The sequence below is a fragment of the Megascapheus bottae genome, chromosome 3, assembly GCF_031878675.1.
Source record: "Megascapheus bottae isolate mThoBot1 chromosome 3, mThoBot2.hap1, whole genome shotgun sequence".
NCBI lineage: Eukaryota > Metazoa > Chordata > Mammalia > Rodentia > Geomyidae > Megascapheus > Megascapheus bottae.
In genome coordinates this window covers 19,668,603-19,693,904 of record NC_143511.1, presented here as the reverse complement: position 1 = coordinate 19,693,904, position 25,302 = coordinate 19,668,603, and the positions used below count along the sequence as shown (strand labels likewise).

General features: G+C 38.9%; 1 protein-coding gene across 1 annotated transcript in view; it reads left to right on the top strand.

Annotated features, from left to right (window-relative positions):
- The window catches only part of LOC150065030 (proprotein convertase subtilisin/kexin type 5), a 279,024-nt gene that overhangs the window by 17,430 nt on the left and 236,292 nt on the right, over window positions 1–25,302 (top strand). Inside the window, exon 2 of the mRNA XM_090329624.1 lies at window positions 20,706–20,810. Coding sequence (XP_090185750.1) covers window positions 20,706–20,810 — 105 coding nt within the window. The remainder of the gene's footprint in view (window positions 1–20,705; window positions 20,811–25,302) is intronic.

The window sequence follows — 25,302 nt, the reverse complement described above, 5'->3', positions numbered from 1 at the left end:
ACTCTCTGCTGGCCCACAACACTTGCTTGTGCTTTCTCAGTGGGCACATTGTGCTTCTAGAATCATGATAGCCACTGTTACAAGATCCAGTGGAGTTTGCCATCTCTCTCCAGCCGATGTTAGGCCTCCATGGTTGGAGAACTGGCTTCAATGTATGTTGGGAGCCTGCACTCTTTGATTTATGTGATGTGGACACAGTAGGGAACATCTGAGATATAAAATGTGATGGCCTGAATTTCCAGCTGTTGAAATGAATCCAAAGTAGCAGATTTTTCTTCTTTGAGAAGATAGAATTAAAGCAACATGAAATGAGTTGGTTTTGCTGATTTGTGATCTGCTAAAAAACTGAGATAACTTAAAGTGAGAAGAGTAATGTGAAAAATATTCTAAAGGGTGTACAGGGTTGTACAGTCCTAGGCAAACTAAACACATGCAATCAGAATTGTTTTTTTAAAAAATTGTTATACCTACATGTACACTTTTTCTTTTTGTTCTGGGGTTTGAACTCTCTTAGCTTTTTTTCCCCTCTTACTCAAGACAGATGCTTTGTCATTTGAGCCACACTTCTACTTGATTTTTAATGGTTAATTAGAAATCAGAATCTCATAGGCTTGTCTGCCCAGGCTGTCTCCACAGTATTTTCAGGGCTATCTCCACTGTAGCTAGGAGTACAGGTATGAGCCATTGGAACTCATCTTAGATTTTTTTTTCTTTTGCTAAAACATCCTTTCATGAGAGTAGTCCAAATTTTACTTTGTTCAACCTAATTCTGAAAAGGCAGAGATGATAGTGAACCTAGAAAGGATTCCTGCCATTTGCTAACCTATCAGCTATGAGGAGGGTATCTAGCACACATTTATTTCACGTATGTCTCCATACCATCATTCTGTCCTTCAACACTGGTATCTTAGAGTATGCAAACTATGCTGGGCCCTGTTCTATGCAGTATATGATACTCCCTACATTCTAGGACTTTATATGATCATAGGAACAGAATATCAGCTTGCCTCAGAAAAAAAGAAATCTCCCAGAGAACTCTCTGGTTTAATACCATAATAGTTACTGCTCTTGAAGCCATGAGATTATTGATCACTTATTTAACAGCTGGTTGGGTCAATTGGGGCTTGGGTAGCTTTGAATGGTTTTATTTACCACCTTGTTGGCTGGGATTGCAGCTGGCCATATTATCCAGTTGAGGTTGATGCTTTTTTACATTTTTGTGTGCAGTTAAATCACATGGAGGTCATATTAAAAGGCAGATTCTGATTTAGGAGAAAGGGGCCCGAGATTGAGCATTTCTAGTAAGCTCTCAAGTATTAGTGCTGCCACTGCTGCTGGCCCTAGGACCTAAGGCGCAAGCTTCTAGGTGTTTTTGCAGTAATGACTTTGGTCATTTCCTGGGTGAGATCAGTGATGGCCTATTCTCCACCAGATGATGAGAAGGTTCCTGTTGTTTAGAATGTCTCAATGCAGATATAAGAGACGAGAACATCATGCACTCCAATGGGGTGTCTGATATTTTTTCCCTTCAAGTGTCTGGATATCCTTTTTACTCAGAGACCTAGTTTCCTCTATCTACTTCAATCAACATGAGCACTTAAGTCTGGATTGGATTTTACCTCAACCAAGTCCCAAACTTGGCCTTGGATCACTTCTTTTTCTTTTTAGGAGTTAGTTGGAGATTTTCCTTCCTGGACTGGCTTTGAATTATGGTTGTCAGATCCCAGCCTTCTGAGTAGCTAGAATGACAGGCCTCAGCCATCTGTGACCAGCTTTCTTAGTTTTTAATCCAGATAATAATGATGAGTCTTCTTGGAGAGTTCTGTTTATTCCTTAGTGGCTTCCCTCTCCCTTTGTATTCCCATCAGAGTTAGAACTAAAAGTAAAAGATTATGCAAAACACCATGTATAAATTGTGTCACAAATTTGCTGTATCATCATGTTCCAGACTGACTTGTCTGTGCATCATTAACTTGTAACAATTTAAACTAATCATTAACTCAACCAGATGGATTGACTTGAATGTTATCTTAAAGAGCTCGAAGATGGGAGAGTATGACAAAATTTCATAAAATGTATTGCTTGAATCTTGATGGATCCAACAATTCCATGAAAACATGACTTCCCTCCTCTTCTTCCCCCTGTTGGCTTTGATTATTATTTACTATTGAGAAGAAAGTGTGTGTGTGTGTGTGTGTGTGTGTGTGTGTGTGTGTGTGTGCGTGTGTGCATGTGTGTATGTGTTTTAATTAACACTAATTTATTTGTCTTGAAAGAAAAGTCTCTTCCATAAAGTCTATGGAAGAGTCCTGGTATTAATTTCTTAGACTATACATGACCCTTAAGTAATTATAGATGTATTGGGTTTTAGCATTCAAAGCAAAGATATCACCGAGGCCCCCTTCCTTATAAAAATGAAGACAGCAAGGCTCAAAGAGAGATATCGTTAGAACATTGACCTCATATGGAGCAGATCTGATTTCTAGTATCTTTAAGTGCTGATTATGAAAACAACTTTTAACAAGGCAATAGAATTTGCCTTATTAAAAATGTAGAGCAGCAGCTGGGCACAGTGACTCACGCCTGTCATCCTAAACTATGTGGGAGGCTGAGATTGGAAGGCTCACCCAGGACCACCCAGGAAGAAAAGTCCACAGGAATCTAGTTCCAAGGTAATGGCAAGCATCTGCCATCCAAGAAACACTGATTGCAGGTCTTGCTCAGATGGGAAAACAACTGCTACAGGCAGGACTCAATGGTAGAGCACCAGCCAACATCACAAATGTGAGGCCTGAATTCAAATCCTAATAACACACACACACATACACACACGCCATGTAGAAAGTTTCCTTAAGCTGTCTTGATAAGAAATGATATTTTGGTTTTTTTCTGACTGCAACAAGCTTGGGAAAGAGTTCACAGTTGGGTTATTATGGTGGCTGTATAATAATATGATATATTAGTTAAAAAGCTAAGGCATGATGTAGTTAGGTCCATCTCTGAGAATCAGACACTTGTTTGCTATAACTGTTAGAAAGCTCATGCTGGAGAAGACAGGAATCACCATTACTTTTCCAAGTAGAAAGAGGACTGCTTTAATAGGTTTGCCTTCAGCTTGACGGCAGTGAACCCTGGCTGTGTGGATTGTTCCTGAGTGTCTTACACGTAGTTTGTAAGATGGTGCAATGAGGTTAACATTGCTACATTCACCATGGTGGGTTCTGTTTATCTATAAATCTCTGGAAGTTAGGCCCTGCCTGGAATAATAACAGACTACAGCTCTATCAGCATATTTAATATAGTCGCCGTAGGAATTCAAATTAACATGATGCATTTGAAATGGGAGTAAGAGCTTGTGACTGCCCGAACCATTCTCCACCCTAGGTCCTTATCAATTTAGTTTATTGGGGCATTAAAGCTGTTTCACAACTCAGCTACAGAATGTTGGCATGTTACAATCAAGGAGGAGGAAACTTTGGGAAGCTCTGTTCCTCCACTAAATTATTTGCATCTATTTTGACCCATTTCAACATTACCAAGGTTTGGAATATTAAAATAATCTATGGACTAATTTTCAGTTCCATAGACACTGATTATATTAAATGCAGGTTTTTTTTCACCCTTTGCTTCTCTAAATATGAGGTTTTTGTCTAGATAAGTATGTCTTCAGTTACTGCAAATTCTGTAAACATTGCAATGATTCTTCTAGTAAAATGCTGTATGGAGTTTATCTTTTATGTCAACAGACAAGTACTTTAGGAATGATGCATGAGAGATACTTAAAACTCAATCTACTGCACCAAGTACATTTTCTTAAACATTACTTCTGACTTTCTAGTTGATGGATACAAACATTTACTTGGTGGGCACAATGACTATTTAAACTCTCTTTTTGGATTTATTTGATAAGTAGATATATTTAAAAAATAAGCAAGCTGCGAAGATAAAGGTCAATAGGATTGTATGTTAAGAGAATAAACAGATAATAAATTAAAAAAATAACAGTTTGACATGAGTGAGGCTAAGGAATTTGGAGGTTAAAGATCTTAATCCTAAAGTGAATCTTGTTGGAGTTTAAACTTCAGTAAAAATTGAAATTATGGCTCTCAGGAAAAATTATGAGATATCTATCTATCTATCTATCTATCTATCTATCTATCTATCTATCTATTTTTTTTGCCAGTCTTGGGGGCTTGAACTCAGGGCCTGGACACTTTTGCTCAAGGCTAGCACTCTTCCACTTCCAGCTTGTTCAGTGTATGTGGCACTGAGGAATCTAACCTAGGACTTCGTGCATGCTAGGTGAGCACTCTACCATTAGGCCATGCTCCCAGCCAAATTATGATACTCTTTAGGGTTAAGTTTATCAAAGTGAAAACACACTGAATATATCAGAAAAATTTGATTTCAACCTTTTACTGCTAGGGTCATTTGGGGTAAATCATTGAATTTAATGAGGTTGAAGTTTTATTACTTGGAAAATGGATGTAATATTTATCCTTTTTCTATTTCATAGCATTAATTCATTAACTTATTTGTTTTATAAACATGTACTGGATAACAACTATGCATCAGGCACTGATAAGTGCTAACAATATATTAATGTTTTAAAATTTAGTAAGGAAATAAACAAATTCACCAAGAGAAAAAACTGAAAAAGCTTCTTAGGATCTCAAAAGATGTTGATTCCTGAGGAAATGATATGCCCATCAAGATCTAAAAAAACTAAGAAGGAATTAGGAATGGGGAGACTAAAACAAAGAGAATGCTCTGCAGATAAATGGACAGTGCAAATGCCCAGAGGCTGAATAGAGGAGAGGCCACTGGAGTTGGCCTATGTGAATTAAGGGGCTATGAGGAGATGAGAGTAGAAAGGTAAGTGGGTATCACATCTGGTAGTCTTTCCTGAGCCAAATTAAAACGTGTTATCGATCTGTACAAAAGGCTATGACATCATCTTTGTTTTCAGTTGTTGTAGTACTAGGGATTTAACCCAGAAGTTGTACCATGACTGCTGTTTTCTCATATGGCATCATCTTCAAATGATGGGAACTTTGACAGTGCGAAAAGGAGGGAGAATACAAGCAGTGCTGTTGTGAAATGGGATAGGATAGTTCATGTGGCCTGGTGAGTTATTTATTGGTCCCTGTTGAGAAGGTTGTAAAATTCTTAAAAGTAGGCAATTGCAAATGGTGTTGAAACTCGCAGATCATCCAGACCACTTGGCATTTTTCTAAAAGAATATACGTGCTTTGTGAGCAAGTGGTATGTAGGTGAGGGCAACAGATTAGCCTTAGCAATGCTTTCCTTAAACACATGCTCCTAGTTTGCTTTCTTGAGTATGCATTGACTGAAGAATGAGGTCACTTGGGGGTTAGCATAACCAGTAAAATCTTTGTTCCTAGATAATGAAAGACGGAAGCAGGTACAGAATGAGTAATGTATGGTCCTTGGTATCATGGGTAGGTAGTGTCTCCAAGAGGAAGCATTGATAAGTTCATGAAGATAAAGCCAGTGCCTGATGAATTGTTACTGTGACACCTTACAAAAATAAAAATGCCTGTTGAGATATCAAAGAATTTTATTTGAAAAGAAAATACGTTCTACATTCAGAGTGTTAGGAATTTATTGAAAATTGGAAAATATAATTAGACTGTCTGTACATGAGCAGTGAAAGCTAAGAAGATTTACTTCACCTAAAACAGTATAGGTCAGGACTCAATGATTTTATTTTTTGGTGGGTTACGGGGTTCGAACTCAGCCTGGGTGCTGTCCCTAGTCCCACTTTCTGGTTTTCTAGAGGTTAATTGGAGATAAGATTTTTAGGTCCTTTTGTGTCTGGGCTGGCTTTGAACTTTGATCCTCACATCTCAGCCTCCTGAGTAGCTAGGATTACAGGCGTGGGTCACCATGATAGGCTCACTGATTTTTGAGGGGATAAACTTTTTGTTGTTGTAGTGGGGCTTGAGCTCAGGGAATAGGTGCTATCCCTGAATTCTTTTGCTTGCACCTTGTGCTCTACCACTTCCTGGCTTTGAACTGTGATCCTCAGATCTTGATCTCCTGATTAATTAGGATTACAGCCACCGGCACCTGGCTTCAAATACACTTTAATTTCTTTAGTGCGCACACGTGCGCGCACGTGTGTGTGTGTGTGTGTGTGTGTGTGTGTGTGTGTGTGTGTGTGTGTACCACTACTGGGGTTTGAACTCAGGCCCACTATCACTTGACTTTTTTGATTACTTTTTTTTTTTTTTTTGCCACTGGGGCCATACCTTCTACTTCTAGCTTTTTGCTGATCACTTAGAGATCAGATTCTCCATGACTTTTCTGCCCTAATTGGCCCTGAGCCTCCTGTCAAATGTCAGCCTCCTGAATAGCTAGCGTGAGTCATTGGTACCTGACAACTTTCAACTTTTAATGACTAGTTATTGGTGAATTTGCAGTTGTCAAAGTTACTCAAGTGTAATGAGCAGGGGTATCAATGTGTGACAAGTACTATGTGGTGAATGTAACTGAAACCCCTCTATATATTACCCTGTCAATAAAAAAATAAAAGAAAAATAATGTATGTGATTTCTAGTAAATGACCATACAAATTGATTGAGCAGGCACAGGGCTTTTCTAAATATATATATATAATATATATATATATATATACACACACACACCATATATATAATATATATTCTGACCTATTTATGCTTTTAGTTGCCAGTCACATTTTATACAAGGGCAATTTATTTTGTCATCTAACAGTACATGCTATGATTAAATGAAAGGGTGACATTGATAAAGATGGGTGTTGAAACCAACAGGTTGAATTGTAACATCAACTACAGCTACTTAACGATAAGTATATAATTTTAAAATTCAAGTGAAAAAAAATAAAAGGCCAGTCATCAGTAGCTCACTCCTGTAATCCTAGCTACACTGGAGACTGAGATCCAAAGATTACAGTTTTAGTCAGCTTGGACAGTAAGGTCTGTGAAACTCCTATCTCCAATTAACCATCTCCAAAAAGCCAGAAGCGGAGCTGTGGCTCAAGTAGCAGAGCCCCAGCCAAAAAACTCAGGGACAATGCCCACAGCAATGGCACCAAAAAAGAACTGTATTGTTTAACCTGGAGGCCGCTAGTCACACTACTACTGAATTTTTGAAACTTGGCTATATACTCGTTTGATTAAACATGTCATGAAGACGTTCTCATTCACCTTTCTGGATTCGGCTGGTTGAGCAGGGAGATTAATAGATTCAGGTTTGTGGGAGTTGGGGTTTATGCAAATGTTTTTGCCAATCTTGTACATAGTGCCAGAGCTGCTGGTCTGGGCCTGGTGAGTCCAGGATTATGCTAACTCATTTGTTTCTAAGATAGTGTTTTCAGATGCATGGCTAACAGCTCCTAGAGCCTCTGAGCCATTTCTGCCTACTCATCTTTATTCTGAAATTGCCAACTCCTTTTCCAATTTATAGTACTGCCAAATGACTCCATCATGTAGCATAATCAGTTGTATTTTGTTGTGACTGAGATGGCCTTTTTAGTGGAAAGCAGTGCTTTCCTAAAGAATGTTGAAACACTTTCATTTTGCCAGAGGAAGGCTGTATATATTGTATATGATAATTACACGCACACATTGGTGTGTTTCAGTACTAGGGCCCCCTTAGTCTTTTCTTTCAAGGTTATGCTCTACATCTTGGGCCATACTTCCATACTTCCATTTCTGGTTCAAGGACTTTTCTGCCTAGGCTGGCTTCAGACTCTGATCCTCTGATCTCGGCTTCCTGTGTAGCTAGGATGACAGGAGAGAGCCGTGAGCACTCAGCTGTTTAAAATCTTGATTGTGCCAGTACTGAGGCTTAAACTCAGGGCCTTGCACTCTTACTTGGCTTTTACATTCTTCCACTTGAGCCAGTCTTCTAACTGCTGGCTTTTGATGTTTAATTGGAGATAAGAGTCTCATAGACTTTTCTGTCCAGGCTGATTTTGAACCCTCATCCTTAAATCTCAGACTCCTGATTTCTTCAAAGCTCAGGTGAGAGCTACCAGCACCTACAAAACATCTTCTGTATGAAAATTGTAACTTTTCATTTTAAGAACAAAATGAGTTATTAAAAATTCTATATAGTATCAAAAGAACCTCTGTTGATCCCTGGATCACAAAAATATTAAAAACTATAAATCTGAGTATACAAATACATTTTTTTCTAAATGGTATTTTTTTTGGTCATAGGAAAGAGGACTCATGAAATAAAGGAACAATTGAACAAAATAAGCTATTATATTATCTCTAAAATTCATTTGGAGCTTGCCTACCACGTGTAAAGACAAAATGAATAAGTACATGAGGATAAATGAAGATAAATAAATAATAAAAATTAATTTGAAGAATTTCTCACTTTAATTCATGATAATTAAGTAGCTGGGGATATATGACTAGAACTCTCACAGTTCAAGGCATTGTGGTTTGATAGTTACAGTATGCAGTGCCTAGATTAGAACCATGTTTTTCTTTGGCAGCAGATTAAAATCACCTATGAAACTTTTTACAATAAAACACTTACCACCCTCGCCCTACCTCCATCTCCACCTTAATTCAAATTCCCTTTTTTTTGTTTTTTTTTCCCAGTACTGGGTCTTGAACTCAGTGCCTGAGCACTGTCCTTGAGCTTTCTCAAGGCTAGCACTCTATCACTTTAGCCACAGCACCACTCCTGACTTTTTCTATGTAAGCGGTACTGAGGAATCAAACCCAGTGCTTCATGAATGCTAGGCAAGCACTCTACCACTAGGCTACACTCCTGGCCCGCAAATTCTTACATCAGAATCTCTAGGGTAGGTGAATCCTGGTATTTTTATTTCTTGTTTGTATCATGATATAATTCTAATAGGTCGACAAGGTTGACAGTCATAAACGAATTATCCTAGTAGCTAATTCTAGCAACATTTCCACTTATGGAAATGTGATGTATTTTCTGTTGGTTTCTGTTTGTGTAGGAATATTCCAAGTTACCTATGATGACTGTTAATGAAAAGAATATTGGCTCATATGTAAGCCAGGAGTGATCTTTCTTAGTCTTGTGTGTGTAGTATGTATCTTAAAAGTAGGTGGAATAGCTTAAATATTAAATAATAATTTCTTTTAGTTTCTCCTGAAATTACTTACAGATGTTCTTTTTAAAAAAATATTTGAAAAGAAAAGCTGACTATGAATAGCAGTAATAAATGGTCTTAGAGACAAAGATTGTGTGTGCGTGTGTGTGTGTGTGTGTGTGTGTGTGTGTGTGTGTGATTACATTAAGGACACAATAATTATTCTTCTTGAACAAAGCTGGATTGGAGAAAAACTATGTCATTTCCAGGTTTGTTAAATAAGTGCTGCAAATCTATTACAGGTTCACTGTTGGACTTGGTCCTTCCTTTGTTGTATGCAAATATAAAAATTTATTTGAGCAGGCTTGGGGAAAATATTCTGATTTAGTAGAGAAGATATAAATTTCAAACTCCAATGGGGATGATGGAACCAGGTCAGAATGTTATCTCCATGTTAGTCTGGATTTTGTTTTGTTCATTCAATCTGCAGTCTGTGGATTATGTTTGGCACATAGTACACACTCACTAAACAAATGAATGTCTAGACAGGCTATAAAAGCATAAGGTGGAATATAGTAAATGAAATTCAATATTCAACAGAAATGTAAATTTCTGTCATTTACATTGAGTAAATTAAAATACAGACTGGAGGAGAACCAACATCAAAAGGGGTTTATGAGGATTATTTAATTCATGCTTCTAAAACTATTCCAATTTGATGCCATTTTATGTAAAGTGCATTGCCTGGTTCCCCCCTGATAGGGTGTTGTCTTCTAGGCTCCATATGCTTTTCTGGAGAGAAACTACAGGTCTCTGCTTGTCTAGGGCCAACATACCTGCCTTGCTATGTGAAGAAAAAAATAGAGAGATTGGTGTGTTCCACAGGAAGTCCCCAGTAAGGGTATACTGGTTCTCTGATAGGTAAGAGGAACAATAACAAGCAATAGTGCTACTGGTTTGAGCCAGTAGTGAGTGGATTTAAGCTACTTACCAGGAAGCACATTCTAACACGTGAACTACCCTGGAGAATGTGGTGGTATGTACTGGTGCAAAGAACGAAGGGATCCCTGTGTCCAGAGGGGGAATGAGACTATAGTCCTGCTGAGATATTTTTCAACTCCAAGATTTCATGCTTTGCTTTGAGGCAGATTTGATGCTTGTTCTTCTGTGTCTTAGGTTTACTTATTGAAAAGGTTCTTCATTTCTCACTTGCTCAGAATTGGAAGCGTCTGAAGGTGTCTGAGACTACCTTTAGAAGGAACTAAAAGGATGCAGTTTCTCACATGCTCTGTTGATCAGGAAGCTTTAGAATACATTAAATCTGACAAGGGTGAGGCCATAAGATGAATAAGGATAATAGCTGTGTGTACCCACAGAGGTGCCATCTGAACCACTGAAAACATAATCACAGTGTTATTGACAATAAAATGCTTAAAATTTTTGCTTTACTGATTTGGGTTCAATCTTGGGCATGTAACTCAAAATCTTTAATTTAAGATTTGTTTCCTTCTTCACAAAATTAGTACAGTTCATCTCCTTTCTGGGATTTTTTTTTTTTTTTGCCAGTCCTGGGCTTGAGCTCAGGGCCTGAGCACTGTCCTTGGACTTTCTCAAGGTTAGAGCTCTACCACTTGAGCCTCAGCACCACTTCCGGCTTTTTTCTATGTATGTGGTACTGAGGAATCGAACCCGGGCCTTCGTGCATGCTAGGCAAGCACTTTAACCACTAGGCCAAACTCCCGGCCCCTCTGGGATTATTGAGAGGAGGAAAACTTGTGGCATGTGCTGACTTCTATCAGTGCCATTTCATTTGGGTTTGATGCCAAAAGTTGTTTACTTTTTTTTTTTTGAGAAAGTCGTTTCATTTGTGCTTTCATATCTACTTATTTATGTTAGTATTTGGGCTTGAGTACAATTCCTGTTTTGTTCTAGGCTGATGCAAAGCCAAGTGAGCCACTGCTGCATTTCTAGCCTATTGCTAGTTAACTAGAGATAAGAGTCTCGTGGACTTTTCTTTTTTTCTTTTTTACCAGTCCTGGGGCTTGAACTCATGGCCTGAGCACTGTCCTTGAGCTTTCTCAAGGCTAACTCTACCCCTTGAGCCACAGCACCACTTCTGGCTTTTTCTGTGTATGTGATATTGAGAAATCAAACCCAGGGCTTCCTGCAGGCACTCTACCACTAGGCCAAGCTCCCAGCCCTTACCTGATGTATTTTTTTGTGTACATTGTACTGTTAGTTAATAGGTGATAAGACCAATCTAGCAGTAATTAAAGCAAATCCTTAGGCTGGCCTAGCTAGGATTACAGGCATGAGGTACCAATGCCTGTCGTGTGTGTGTGTGTGTGTGTGTGTGTGTGTGTGTGTGTGTGTGTGTGATAAATACTTTTTATTATCCATGTATGTGTTGATGGCTCATGCTTGTAATCTTAGTGAGTCAGTAGGCTGAGATCTGAAGATTGTGGTTCAAAGCCAGTTCAAGCAGGAAAAGTCCAAGAGACTCTTCTCTCTAATTAACTACAAAAAGCCAGAAGTGGAGCTATGGCTCAAGTGATAGAGCACTAACTTTGAGCACAAAAACTCAGTGACAGTGCTTAGGCCCTGAGTTCAAGTCTTAAGACTGGTGCACACACACACACACACACACACACACACACACACACACACTAAATATATGTACATACATACATACATGTAATTATTTCCATCATTGCTAATGTTATAGATGTATTTTCACTGAGCATATAGTGGGTCAGGTGACATGTACAATTTCTTGAGGAGATAATTCTAACACATGGAAGAGAACATTTCTAACTTTTTCCTAGTTCTTTCTAAGTTAATCCATAGTCAATATCCAAGCTAACTCTTATCAGTTTCTTCCCACTGGAGATTTATTTGACTTAAATTTTTGTATTAATGGATTTAAGCAATATGGAATCTTTTGTATCACCATTGTACCAGGAAATCTATTCATGTTATTGCATATACTAGTAGTTTGTTCCTCATTTTTATTTATTTTCCCTATTTGAGGATAGAACTTAAGGTTTCAAGAATGATAGGCAAGAGCACTACCACTGAGCCATGTCCTCAACTTTCATTCTTTCTGATTGCCTTTTATGGCTAGGGAACCTCCTACTATAAGAATATCCCATAATATTCTGATTGGTTGATTGTACTGGAACTAGGGCTTGGACTCAGAGCCTGCTTGCTGTTCCTAGTTTTTTTCACTCAGAAGTAGTACCATAGCAATTTAGTCACAACTCTGTTTTCATCTTTTTCTGATTAATTGGAGATAAGAATTTAATAGATTTATTTTTCTTCCTGGGCCACTTGAAACTTCAGTTCTCAGATCTCAGCCTCCTGAGTCACTAAGAGTTAGAGCTCAGCTAATCTTAAAAAAATCGATTTACCTATTGATTGCCATTTGTATTATTTCCAGGTTGGAGCCTGTTTTTAAGAAAGGATCTATGAACATTTATGCATAAGTTTTGCTCCCGAATACATTTTTTGTATCCTTTAAGTAAAGACCTAGAAATAAAATGCCTATGTCACAGGGAGCATAAAAAGGATATATTATATATAATCAGAAATTGCCAAGTGGTTTTTTTTTTTAAAGATGTTGAACTCTCTTCTACTCTGACTAGCAATTTGTAATTCTGATGCTCCAGAATTTAATAAAACTTGACATGGCCATGCTCTTTAGTTCAGCTATCTGATGTGAGTACAGAGTTATTGTGACTTTAGTTGCACTTGAGCCTTTTTTCATGTGCTTGTTAGCCAAGTATGTATTTTGTTTTGTGTTCAATCTATTCCAACTTTTTGCCCACTCTGTGGTTGCTGCTAATTTGTTTTCAGTATGAAAGTAAATAATTTAAAAAATAGGCACAGAATTTTGAGAAGTCTATACATTAGAGGACAAGAGGAAAAGCAGAGCACATGGCAACCTAAGAGAAATGACAGGTTTATCAAGCCCTAACAATCTCAGCATTTCTAGTAATTCATAAATGGGTGACCAGCTGCTCTAGTTTGCTGGGAATGTCATGGTTTCAGCACTGACAGTCTTGTTCTAGGCAAACCTCTCAGGTGATGGTTGCTTATCCTACAGAACTATGTACAAAGAAAGAGGCAAAGTCTGCTGGGAAACAATGGACTGGTGAAGGTGTGTGTGTGTGTGTGTGTGTGTGTGTGTGTGTGTGTGTGTGTGTGTGTGTGTGTACGTACTTGTCTGCTTGCCTGCCTGTACTGGGGGGGTTGAGGCCAGGGCCTTAAACTGACTCCCTCCCACATTCATGGCTAGCACTCTTCCACTTAGCTATACCTCAAGTTCAGACTTTTTCCTGGTTAACTGGCAATGAAAATCTTATAGATTTGTTTGCACAGTCTGGCGCTGAACTGTGATGTTCAGATCTCAGCCTCCTGAGTGGCTAGGATTGTAGGTGGGAGCTACGGGTGTCTAGCTTAGGCTGGCAAGTTCATTTCCAAGTGCTTGTGATAGTATCAGTGGCTGATGACCACAGGCAGAGGACTCAGCTCCTCTTCAGCAGTAAGGACTATGTGGAAAGTGGGACATAGCCCTCACATGACACTAGGCATTGAGAAGTCAGCCTCCTGCCACTGGGAAAAGATTATTCTTCAAAATTACAAGCAATAAGGATGCATTCATTTGGCTTAAGGCATAATGTTCTCATCAAGTGTATTTATCTCCGGAAGACCTAAGATATTGAGTCTTACCAGTAATTTACACTTGAATATACATTGCCCGAGAAAGCCTAAGAGTCCACTTTGAATGGAGGGAGAAGTGAAAGGAAAATTTGTGCCACATGAGGATAGAGCTACCACTAAGAAAGAAAGTATCACTAGGGGCCAGGAGTTTGGCCTCATGGTACTGCGCTTGCCTAGCATGCACGAAGACCTGGGTTTGATTCCTCAGTACTATACGTGGAAAAGGCAAAAATGGTGCTGTGGCTTAAGTGGTAGAGGTGTAGCCTTGAGGAAAATGTCCAAGGACAGTGCTCAGGCCCTGAGTTCAAGCTCCAAGAGTGCCCCCCCCCCAAATAAAAGAATCATCCAAACTGGACAGAATTAGGAAGAAAAGATGAAACTTGGCAACTTTACTCCTGGACCGGCTTCAAACCATGATCCTCAGATCTTAGCCTCCAGAGTAGCTGAGATTACAAGTGTGAGCCATTGGTGCACGCTCTTTATATACTTCTGTTGTTTCTAATTCATTTATAGTATGCTACTATGTCAGTTCTATACTTCTCCTCAGCTCTCATTGCTGTTGCATAGCACAAACATAGTCTTTTCTCATTTTCCATTACCCCAGAGAAGCCCCATGCAAGCCAGTTTATAGATAATATTACTGCTCTGCTTTCATATACTTTCTTTCTTTTTAATAACTCCCAACATGTTAAGGCATTTTTCTTCTTAATGGTTATTAAATGCCCTCAGCAAGCTCAGTGCTGTTGAAAGAATATAAAAGATGCAATGCTCTCCAGTAAGGGATATGCATATTAATAGAAAAGAGACATAAATGTTTATATATATATCCCCGAAAGTGATTGATTCTTTTGTTGGGATGAGACAAAACAATCGGACTAAAGGATCCCATTTCTTTACTAATGTTTTTCAAATAATGCAAAAATAAATAAATAAAAGTAATATACATGTAGAGTGGATCTCCACAACCTTCAGAACCATAACCGTGGCAGAGTTGATATTTCAGCAAAGAGAAAATTGAACCCTCCCTGCTAATATTAGCTTTTATTTGATATTCTTATGAGAAGTTTTTGAATCCCAAATTGGTCCAGTGGGTATGATCTTATTAATCCAAGGATTCTGATTTTCAGATTATTTCCAGTCTTCCCTGAGGTTCTAGTGCATGTTGAACTGTGTACCAGAAACTGGGTATAATATGGCAAGCAAATGGATATATACTGCCTCAGTGGAGCACGCAGTGTGAGGGAGCATGGGCACCAAAGCAAGTTGTACTATTCAAGGGATATTTTCTTATGGTGTTATGAAGTGACCTTATCTGAAGGTTGGCATTAAAGAAGAGGAAGAGGAATCCACAGGGAGCAGGTGGAGGCAGGGAAGTGTGCTCTGATCAGAGGCATTGGCCCACATGACATAGTTAAGACCGCCATGATCAGCCAGCATGGCTGGGGGCTGGAGAAGAAGAGCCCAGATGATGCTGAACCTGTAGGTCAGGGTAATTGCTGAATGGACTACATTCAGTGTGGTAGCCAAAGTATACAGAGTATTTCCTGGTATTGTTTCAAATGTTTAAGGAGGGACTAATATTCAGATTTTTCAGATCACATTTTGAAGCTGAGCCAGGACAGCACAGCCTATGAGGCTTTTATCTCTGAATTAACCCTCCAAAAGCTAGAAGTCTAGCTGTGGCTCAAATGCAAGAATGCCAGTCTTTCTGTATGGACAGCTCTCAGCACCCTTAGTTCAAGCCCTAGCACTGACAAAAATAAGGAGAAGAAGAAGAAAAAAAACGGAAAAGAAGAAGAAGAAGTATATTGTGTTTTGCATAGTCAATGATCTTACTTCAGAATACCAGCATGGGACTGAACTAATAAAGTTTACACTGATATCAGTTAGGCAGTGAGGATTCATTTTTACTACATCACAGTCAGTCTGTTAGCTCCAACATCAAAGTAAATCTCAGAGTAGATGTCTACCAGGGTTTTGGGGAGTGAAGCTAAATATGGTAAAATGCAGAAAAGCAACAAGATACTTGGCACATGGTAAGCATTCAGTCTGTGAGGCAGCAAGCAGTAAGGTGAGGCCTGCCATTCTTAGCTTTACAGAGGAAACAGAACCCTAGAGAGATGAAGATAAACAAGAGTTTATTGTTGAGAGATTTGGGGACCTTGCACTACCACATGGACTTTGAAGTACAGATGAACTCTGGGAAAGTAGATTGTGTGTGTGCACAGTGTTTCCTTTACTTGTTTGAGTCCTTCTCTCCCTCCTTCCCTTTCCTTCTTTTCTTTCTGTCTTTCTTTTCTCTTGGTATGTAGTCTGGCATGGCTTCAGACTTGCTATTTTTCTTCCTTAGCCTCCCAATTTTTAGAGTTCTGGGGTGACTAGGATTGATTATGGGTATGCATTACTATGTCTTGCTTTTTTTTTTTTCCTTTTTCCTTTCTTCTAGTCCTGGGCTGGAACTCAAGGCCTAGGCTCTGTCCCTGAGCTTCTCTGCTAGCACTCTACCACCTGAGCCACAGTACCATGCCTGACTTTTTTGAGTAGTTTATTGGAGATAAAAAGAGTCTCATGGGCTTTCCTCTGAACTGTAATCCTCAGATCTGAGCCTTCTGCGTAGCTAGGATTACAGGCATGAGCCATAGGCACACAGCCACACATTCTTTTTTAACTTTAAAAACTAACTTAAAATGCAAGATGTGCCAAGTGCCAGTGGCTCAAGCCGGTAATCCCAGGAGGCTGAGAACAGAAGATGGTGGTTCAAAACCACCTAGAGCAGGAAAGTCCATGAGACTATTTTCCCCTTCCTTCCTTCCTTCCTTCCTTCCTTCCTTCCTTCCTTCCTTCCTTCCTTCCTTCCTTCCTTTCTTCCTTCCTTCCTTTCTTCCTTCCTTCCTTCCTTCCTTCCTGCTGTGGTGCTTGAATTTAGGGCTGGGAGCTGAGATGAGTCTCTTTGCACTCACATTTAACACTCTACCACTTGAGCAACAACTCAAAAAGTCTCAAGGACACTTTTCTGCCTGGGCCTGCTTCAAACCATGATATTCATTTTCATATAGTATCAGTGACCTATTGTTCTAACATCCATCCTTGCATGTAAGTGATTATCTGCAGAATCAGTCTATAGAAGTAGGACGCAAAGGTTAGATACGGTTTAAAATTTGGCATTCCCAAATTCTCTTCAAATAATTGTCCCATGTTAGGCTTTTTACCAATCTTTTGTAAACCACATTTGTGACCTACATGCTCACAATACTGTTTTTCACCTATCTTCTTTTTCCCCACTAGTGAGATTGTGTAGATGAAAGGATAGAGGTGAAAGATGAAGATGTATGAGGTGAGAGAAGATAGGATTTGAGTTTAGAAAGGAAACTAGTGACATCCAATTCTTCTGTGAGTCAAATCAGTATCAGTCCTCATAACCACATCAACCCATCAACATTCTTATCCCTCATTTGGCTCAGACACTAATCTTCGTTATCTTTGTTCACGGCACCCATACACTCCTCAGTTTACTGCGGAGGAAAGAAACTCAATACATGAAGGGACTAAATAATTCATCCAGAGTCCCCAAACAACCTAAGTCAGACACATCTCCTTTATCCAGCTCTTTCTATAATCCATTAGGTGGAATTCCAGGCTCTATCAGCCTTTTTAAATTAATTTCATTGTCATGGTGATGTGCAGAGGGGTTATAGTTGCATATGTTACAGTTCTTTTTCTTTTCTTTTCTTTCTTTTTTTTGTGGCTTATAAAGCTTGAACTTAGCCTGAGCTCTATCCCTAAGCTACCCTACCCTTGAGCCAAGCCTTACTTGTTTTCTAGAGGTTAATTAGAGCTAAGAGTCTCTAGTCCGCTTGTGCCCAGGCTCACACAAGATCATCAGATCTCAGCCTCCTGAGTAGCTAGGATTACAGGTGTGAGCCACTGCACTCTACTTAGTTCTTTTACTTTTTTACTTTTATTTATTTATTTATTTTTGGTTGGTTTTGAGGCTTGAATTCTGGACCTGGGCACTGTCCCTGAGTTCTTCAGCTCAAGGCTATTGCTCTACCTTTAATTGGAGATAAGAGTCTTTAATTGGAGATAAAAGTCTCATGGACTTTTGTCCTGGGCTGGCTTTGAACCATGAGTCTCAGATCTCAGCCTCCTGAGTAGCTAGGATTACAGGTGTGAGCCACCTGCGCCTGGAAAGCACAATTCTTATTGGACATTATTATACCTCTCATGTTTTTCTTCCATTTTCCTTCCCCTCCACCCCCCACCAAGTTGTAGAGTTAATTTCCAACATATATATGTGTATTGCTATTATATTGGTTCATCCTTTGTCCTTTGTATCAGCAATTTGTTGTTCCTCTTCCCTAATTCAAATAAATGTATGTACAATACAACAGGTACCAAAATCAGATAGAGTGACAACAGGAAATAAACCAAAGGGGGAACAAAAGACAAAAGAAAAAAGAAATAACTTCACATAGTACATTAAAAATAGTCACAAAACAAAACCTCTTGTGTCCATATCCTGGAGTTAATTTTCACCATTATGTATTTAAAAATGTAAATTTTATCCATTGTTAAATAATTGAGTTTCATTATTTCCTGTAATCAGAGAAGTTCCATTACAATGGAATAGCTGTGGTCTTGAAAACTGGCAATTTCACACATTCATGACCTATTTTTCTATGAAGTTCTTCCTCACAAACACTATTGTTTCTTTCTTTCAGAAATACTCTATTTTCTCAAGGAGCACTTGACATAAGCTACATGATACGAACACATTAAGCTTTGGGGAGATTTTAAGATTTTCTTGTAAAAGATTGTGTAGCCTCTCCTGAATTCTACCTTAAGCTCTCCAACAGCTTAAAATTGGCCAGTAACTCCTTTCTGGACCCACTTTTGGAGGCTGGGGTCAGAACCTGTGTCTTTTTTGCTCATTGTTTGCTGCTGTCTCAGAGCCCAGGATCACTAAAATTAGAGATTTTAGCTGAGATTTCCTTGCCTTTATCCCTTGCTGGCTGATGTTCGAGTTTGCAATTTGTTCGGTTTAGGTCAGGGCATTTTGCACTTGAAGCCAAGATGTAAGGCTTCAGACTTGCTTTTAAATATGAATGCTGGTGTAATATTTGATGATAGTAGAAAGTCTTCGCCAAGAGCTGATTTCTAAATGACATAAAAATTGGGTGGGAGGGTAGTTGAGAAATGATGAAAGGAATTAGAAATGAAAGGTTTTATCTAGAAGTAAAACTTTCATCTAGAATAAAAATTAGCCTCTATCCATGACATTTAGTGAAGCCCAAGTTTTTCATTGTCCCATCTGCAAAAATTCTAATGATGGCCATTCTTTAGGCAGAGCTATGATTATTCTGGAGAATGAATTTGCCCAAAGTCAGGGAAGTGTGAATGCTAGAAAATACAATGAGTCCTGTAATGTTCTAGAAATTAACTTGTCCAAAATAAAATTTTATAGAAAAGGAAGCAGTATGCTTGATTTTTGTTGCCTATCCTGGGGCTTGAATTCAAGGCCTGGACACTGTAGTTGAATTTTTTTTTTTTTTCTGGAGGCTAGTACTCTACCATTTGAGCCACAGCTCTACTTCTGGCTTTTTGGTGGCTAATTGGAGATAAGGGTCTCATGGATTTTCCTGCCTGGGCTGGTTTCAAACCACACTCCTCAGATCTTAGCCTCCTAAAAGTTAGGATTACAGGTGTGAGCCACTGGTGGCTGGCAGCATATGATTTTTAGTTGTAGTTAATGTAAACTGAAACTGTACACAAGCTCTCCTGGCTTTTCAGTTTTCATTCAGTGATCCAAAACTTGTTTGTGTGTGTGTGTGTGTGTGTGTGTGTGTGTGTGTGTGTGTGTGTGTGTGTGTGTTGGCTCTGGGGCTTGAACATAGAACTTTAAACTCTTGCTCATCTTTTTGCACAAAGGTGGTTACTCTACTATTTGAGCCACATCTCCACTTCCAGGGTTTTATTGGTTAATGGGAGAATGGGAGGTAAGAATCACAGACCTTTCTGCCTAGGCTGGCTTTGAACCGTGGTCCTCAGATCTGGGCCTCTGGAGTAGCTAGGGTTACAAATGGAAACCCCTTCTACTGACTAATGCTCTACATTTCACTATCTGCTGAGAGACTATGGTTGAGGTTTCATTCATTTATTTTCCCCAAGTAGTCTAGGACTTAATTTCAGCTGTTCTTATCTATGAACAGGGATACAAACAGAAGACTAAAAGGGTAAAAAAATATATAAAGCAAATCAAAAAAGGTTGTATACCTGAAGTTTAGCTGTTAGGTAGGACATATGAGTTTTGTTCTGTTTTTGAAATTGCAACTGTACTTGCAGGTTGGCCAGAAATGAATGAGGACTGTGCATTTATACAGTCTACTGAAGTCAGGAGACAAACTACACAGTGTTATCTTTGTGAAAGATCAACTGCTTTGAGATGTGTTTCAAATTAACTATATAAATATTCTAACAAGGTCTTTCATTGTGTATATCTCAAAGCAAACAAATTGCAGTGTGTTTTTATAACCACAGTGCTATTTAATTCCTGCCCTCCCCTTCCCCACATTTGGATATAGATTGATATAGAATTACTTAAAATGCTGCATATAAATTAAACATTAAATAGAAGATATGGAGAGACTGTACTGCCCCATTACAACCTTGAGTTTTGCAGTCACCACTTCAAGGACACCCATTTCATATCACATGTCCTTCTTTTGAAAAGTGATCACCCCAGTTCAAGTAACATTTAAGAACAGCAGGCAATTGAATAATTTATGGACCATTCTATTTTGTGTTCTTATTTTAATGAAAAACAGAAAAATAGGTTGTATTCAAACTTTAACATCTTTCTTCTGTGCTTTCCTCTCCCACCTTGCCTTTGCAGATTGGTGCCTTGAAGGACTACTACCATTTTTACCATAGCAGGACGATTAAAAGGTCAGTTCTCTCCAGCAGAGGAACCCACAGTTTCATTTCAATGGAACCAAAGGTAAGAAGACCCAGCTGGGTGGGGACAAAGATGCGAAGCCTTCTGCATTTTTTATTGGTGCTAACACACCAATCATGAGGCTCATTTTTCTAGATTTGACTGTCATAGTTTTCTCTGATCCAATATCCATGCCTCTTCTTCAGATAAATGCTCACTCTGACTTGAATTTTACTTGCATCTGTAGACCAGCCCAGGGTAATGGTAGATATGGAGAAAATTGAGGGAATAGAAGACTTGGAAGGTCCCAGCTGATTGAGAATCCTTGAAGGACAAATACCATATTATCCAGATATTCACATACAGATCTGCCATCCTACGAGCTCCTTCCTGACAGAAGACTTTTCTGTACCCATAAGCTGGATCTCATGCAACCATGAATCCTTATTTATTTGTTTACATTGATAGTCCAGGTCCAGATCACAATTACTGGAACTAGGCAGATACTCGAACCCCCAGGGATACAAGGTGACTCCTGCTCTTAAGTGTTCTTCTGGTATCTTTCCCCAAATAAGTCTTTTTGTGTGGTACACACAATATACACCTGTGGCCAAGAGCCGAGGTGGAATGGTGGCAGGCTTGAGTCTCCTGTTGTTAGTAGGGTGAGACAGCTTCACATGAGAGATGGAAGCCAAAGGGTATTATGGACAATCTAAGAGAAGACAACCAATATAGAGTTAGATAGGTGAATAACAAAATGGTGAGACAAAGGACAGAGGGTGAACTGATGCAACAGCAAAACTCACAAGGTATTATGTTGGAAATGAACTATACAACTTGGGAGGGGGGAGGGGAGTTAGACGGGGGGGGGGCGTTGGAGGAAATGAGGAAGGGGATAATAATGTTGGAAAAGATCATTACCTTACTCATTACCTTACTTATGTAACTGACTCCTGTATATCACCTTTACAACAAAAGAAAATAACATTTTAAAAATAAGGAAGAAAAGGCAGCCCTTCCCACCTGTTATAGGCCCTTTGTGGACTCATGGTGTATGACTAATTGATAAGAGTATTTTGCTATTATTTTCCCCCAATTATTATTTGGGTTTCCATCAGAACACATTTTCAAATAAATGGGTAAACAAGTCTCTGTCAGCATCATACTAATCTTAGCTAATGAGTCCTCAAAACCATTAAAGCAAAGTGTTTCCTATCTGAATTACAATGCAAATCAGGCATTTCTTTTTATTTTTTTTTTAGATATTTCTTCCACTTTGGGCTTTGTATAATTTTTCCTGTAATATTATGACAATCACAATGGTTGTGAAATTATATATTGCTGGTAAGAAAAAGCATATATGTGTATATATATCCCAGTTTTCTGTGCATACTTACATGGCAGTGGCATGTAGATTTATATATTTTATGTTTTTATTCGCCTCTGTTCAAAAGTTGTTTTTCTAGAAAAGTAATCTGTTGGGACAATGTAGAATCAGCTACATTTTCAAAGCAAAATCACATTTTTTTTTTCACCCGCTAAACAACTGTCTTGAACTTTGGTAGTTAAGATGGTTCTAATTTCAGAGCTCACGCGCAAAGTCCATGTGATGTACTAGCCAGCTTGGAAAGTTAAGAACAGAACGTAATGAGACTTTGTTTTCTTGATGAAGGATTTACCGAATATGGAGCTATTTCTACCCTTACTGGTATCTTGGGCATCTTTTCATTTCTTCTTATCTCACTGAAAAGCTTCATGATCCAACAGGGACCTTGGGTCCAGGGACACATTGTACCTGAAATTACACTCCTCCTTACTTAGTCTGATTCCTAGGGACACTTAGGCCAGATCAAGGGTACAAGCTCAAATTACCTTCCATCAATAAGAGAGCAAGACTGTCTTATTGAGGAACAATAAAAAAGCCCTCAGAACTGAGCTGGTCTTACCCTCACCCCCCTCCCTCCTTCTATGTGCCCTCTGCTTATTTTCATAAGTGAATGTATTTCCACCAGCAGATGGAACAGGCAAATAGAACTTTACCCATTATTTCTTTCAGGTATTTCTTGTATTCCATTGATTTCATTGTCCATTCCTTGAGTCTCTGGTGTCTGCCAGACCTTGAGTTAGGCTCTGGGGATTTAGAGACATGGTGATTCTTCAAAGAAGACTTCTGTTAGAATGTCCCACTACAAGTTTCAGATTAACTCAGGGAACTGTGCTGCTTCTCAGCACTGGGGTTGGTTAGAACACAGAAAGTGTGCACGTGTGTGTGTGTGTGTGTGTGTGTGTGTGTGTGTGTGTGTGTGTGTTTAGGCAGGGGTACTATAATTTTTCTCTGGCTTTTCCAGCAAAAACTTTAGATCTACCTAGCCAAGGTTTTTCTTCTTAGAATGCTGTAAAGGAATCCACACACGCACATACACCCATAGGTATATGCATGAGAATTCCCACATATGTATAAGATTTTGTATACATGAATATAATATGAAAAATGTATTTATATACATATATGAATTCCTATTATAGCATTCTCTTCATCTTATACTTCCTTGGTCATTCTTTATATATAAAGGAAGAGAGGGAGGTAACAGAGAAAGTGTATAACTTAACACTTGAGAATTAACTACAAGCATGCTCCTTCAATTCTGAATACTTCACTGTGTACTTACTGAAAAATTAAGGGTAAAATGATACCTCTTTGAACAATTAATTTATGGTAATACTAAAAAATATCAAATATATTGGTAAGCATTCTCTAATAAAGCCTAAAGTATAACATTAAAACTCTGGACATCGATATTAGCTCAATATTATTATTATTAAATCTACATATTTTATTCATAATTTTCAGCAATGTTTTCTTTGGGCCAAGGTCATATTTTCTCTGTCATGCTTCATTGATCCATGAGATACTGGGGGTAGCCACCCCCTGTTCTTTGGATTTTCATTTAGATAGCATATTTGAAGCTTTGGAAGTACACATTCTCCCGGAAGAAGCATTGTAGCCATAGGTTTGCAGCTTGGGTTCCATATGCAGAAACAAGATGATTAGATGAATAGGACTTGAGGAGCTTTAAGGCAAAGAGTTTCCTGTGCTCTCCACACCCCTTCTGTCTTGTTTTCAGGGTTCCTGTATGTCAGGACAAGCAAAAGCTCAAGAGATCATTGATAGGAAAGGTTAGATCCCAGTCCAAATATTTCATCCATAAGAGTGAATTAATAAAAAGTAAATTTAAAAGAAAAACACCCAAGTCAGCTACTTGGCCAAGGTTCCCAGTTCTTTCTTAGAGCCCTTCATCTGGAAGGTCATCAACTCACATGCCTACTACAGAGTGCAGGTAACAAGAATGAGCAAGGGGGAGAGATAGGAAAACATTGGGGCAAGTGCAACAACCTCTTTGCTGCGAATGAAGAAACTGTGGAAAATGCAGCTGTGTCTTGAGCTTGTGGAGTTAGCCAGAAGTGGTGCTGTAGAGTGCTAGCCTTGAGAAAGTCCAAGAACAGTGCTCAGGCCCTGAGTTCAAGCCCCAGGACCGGCAAAAAAAAAAGAAAGTGAAATCTCCTTGTAGAAGTTAATTTAAAAAAATATGGATACAAGTTTCTGGCTAGTCCAATTTTTTTCTTTCTTTCTGTCTCTTCTGTCTCTCTTGTCTCTCTCTTTTGCCAAGTTTGGAACTTGAACTCAGGGCCTGGGTGCTGTCCCTGAGCTTCTTTTGCTCAGTATTAGCCAGAGTACCACTTCCAGCTTTGTCTGTTCATGTGATACTGAGGAATCAAACCCAGGGCTTCATGCATGCTAGGCAAGCACTATACTACTAAGCCAAATTCCCATCTCCTTTATCCAAATTCTGACTTTCCATTTCCTAGAAAGGAAAAAGACGGGACCTTTGCTGATGGTTAGTACCTTTGCTATACTTCGTATGTAAATTTCAGTGAGACCTAGGGCTCAGTCAGCCTTATACTCTCTCCAGGGTATTTTATTCACTTTCTATATTTTTAAGACTACTTTAAAAATTTTTTTTTGTCAGTCATGGGGCTTGAACTCTGGGCCTGGGCGCTGTCCCTGAGATCTTCAGCTCAAGGCTACCCTCTACCCCTGGAGCCACAGCACCACTTCTGGTTTTTTAGAGGTAAATTGGAGAGAAGAGTCTTTAGTGCCCAGGCTGGCTTTGAACTGTGATCCTCAGATCTCAGGCTCCTGAGTAGCTAGGATTACTGGTGTGAGCCACCGCTGGGCTTTAAGACTACTTTTATGCCGAGGGCCTTTTGTCAGATTGGCATGCCTTTCTATTATTTGCTGACATCCTCAGCCAAATGTCTAATAAACATTAAGATGACAGGTATATTTTTTAAATCTTTGTCCATCACTATAGCCTCAATCCTTTCCCTTTCTTTGTAATTGTTACTATGATTGACCTAGTTGCTCAGGAGAAAAATTGGGCTTTATTGATTCCTTCCTTCTTTGAAACATTTGACCATCCCCTTGCTCTACTACTAAAATTTCTCTGAAAACTGAGTCTGAGCACTTGTTTTCTCTTGCTTTGCCAACATTATG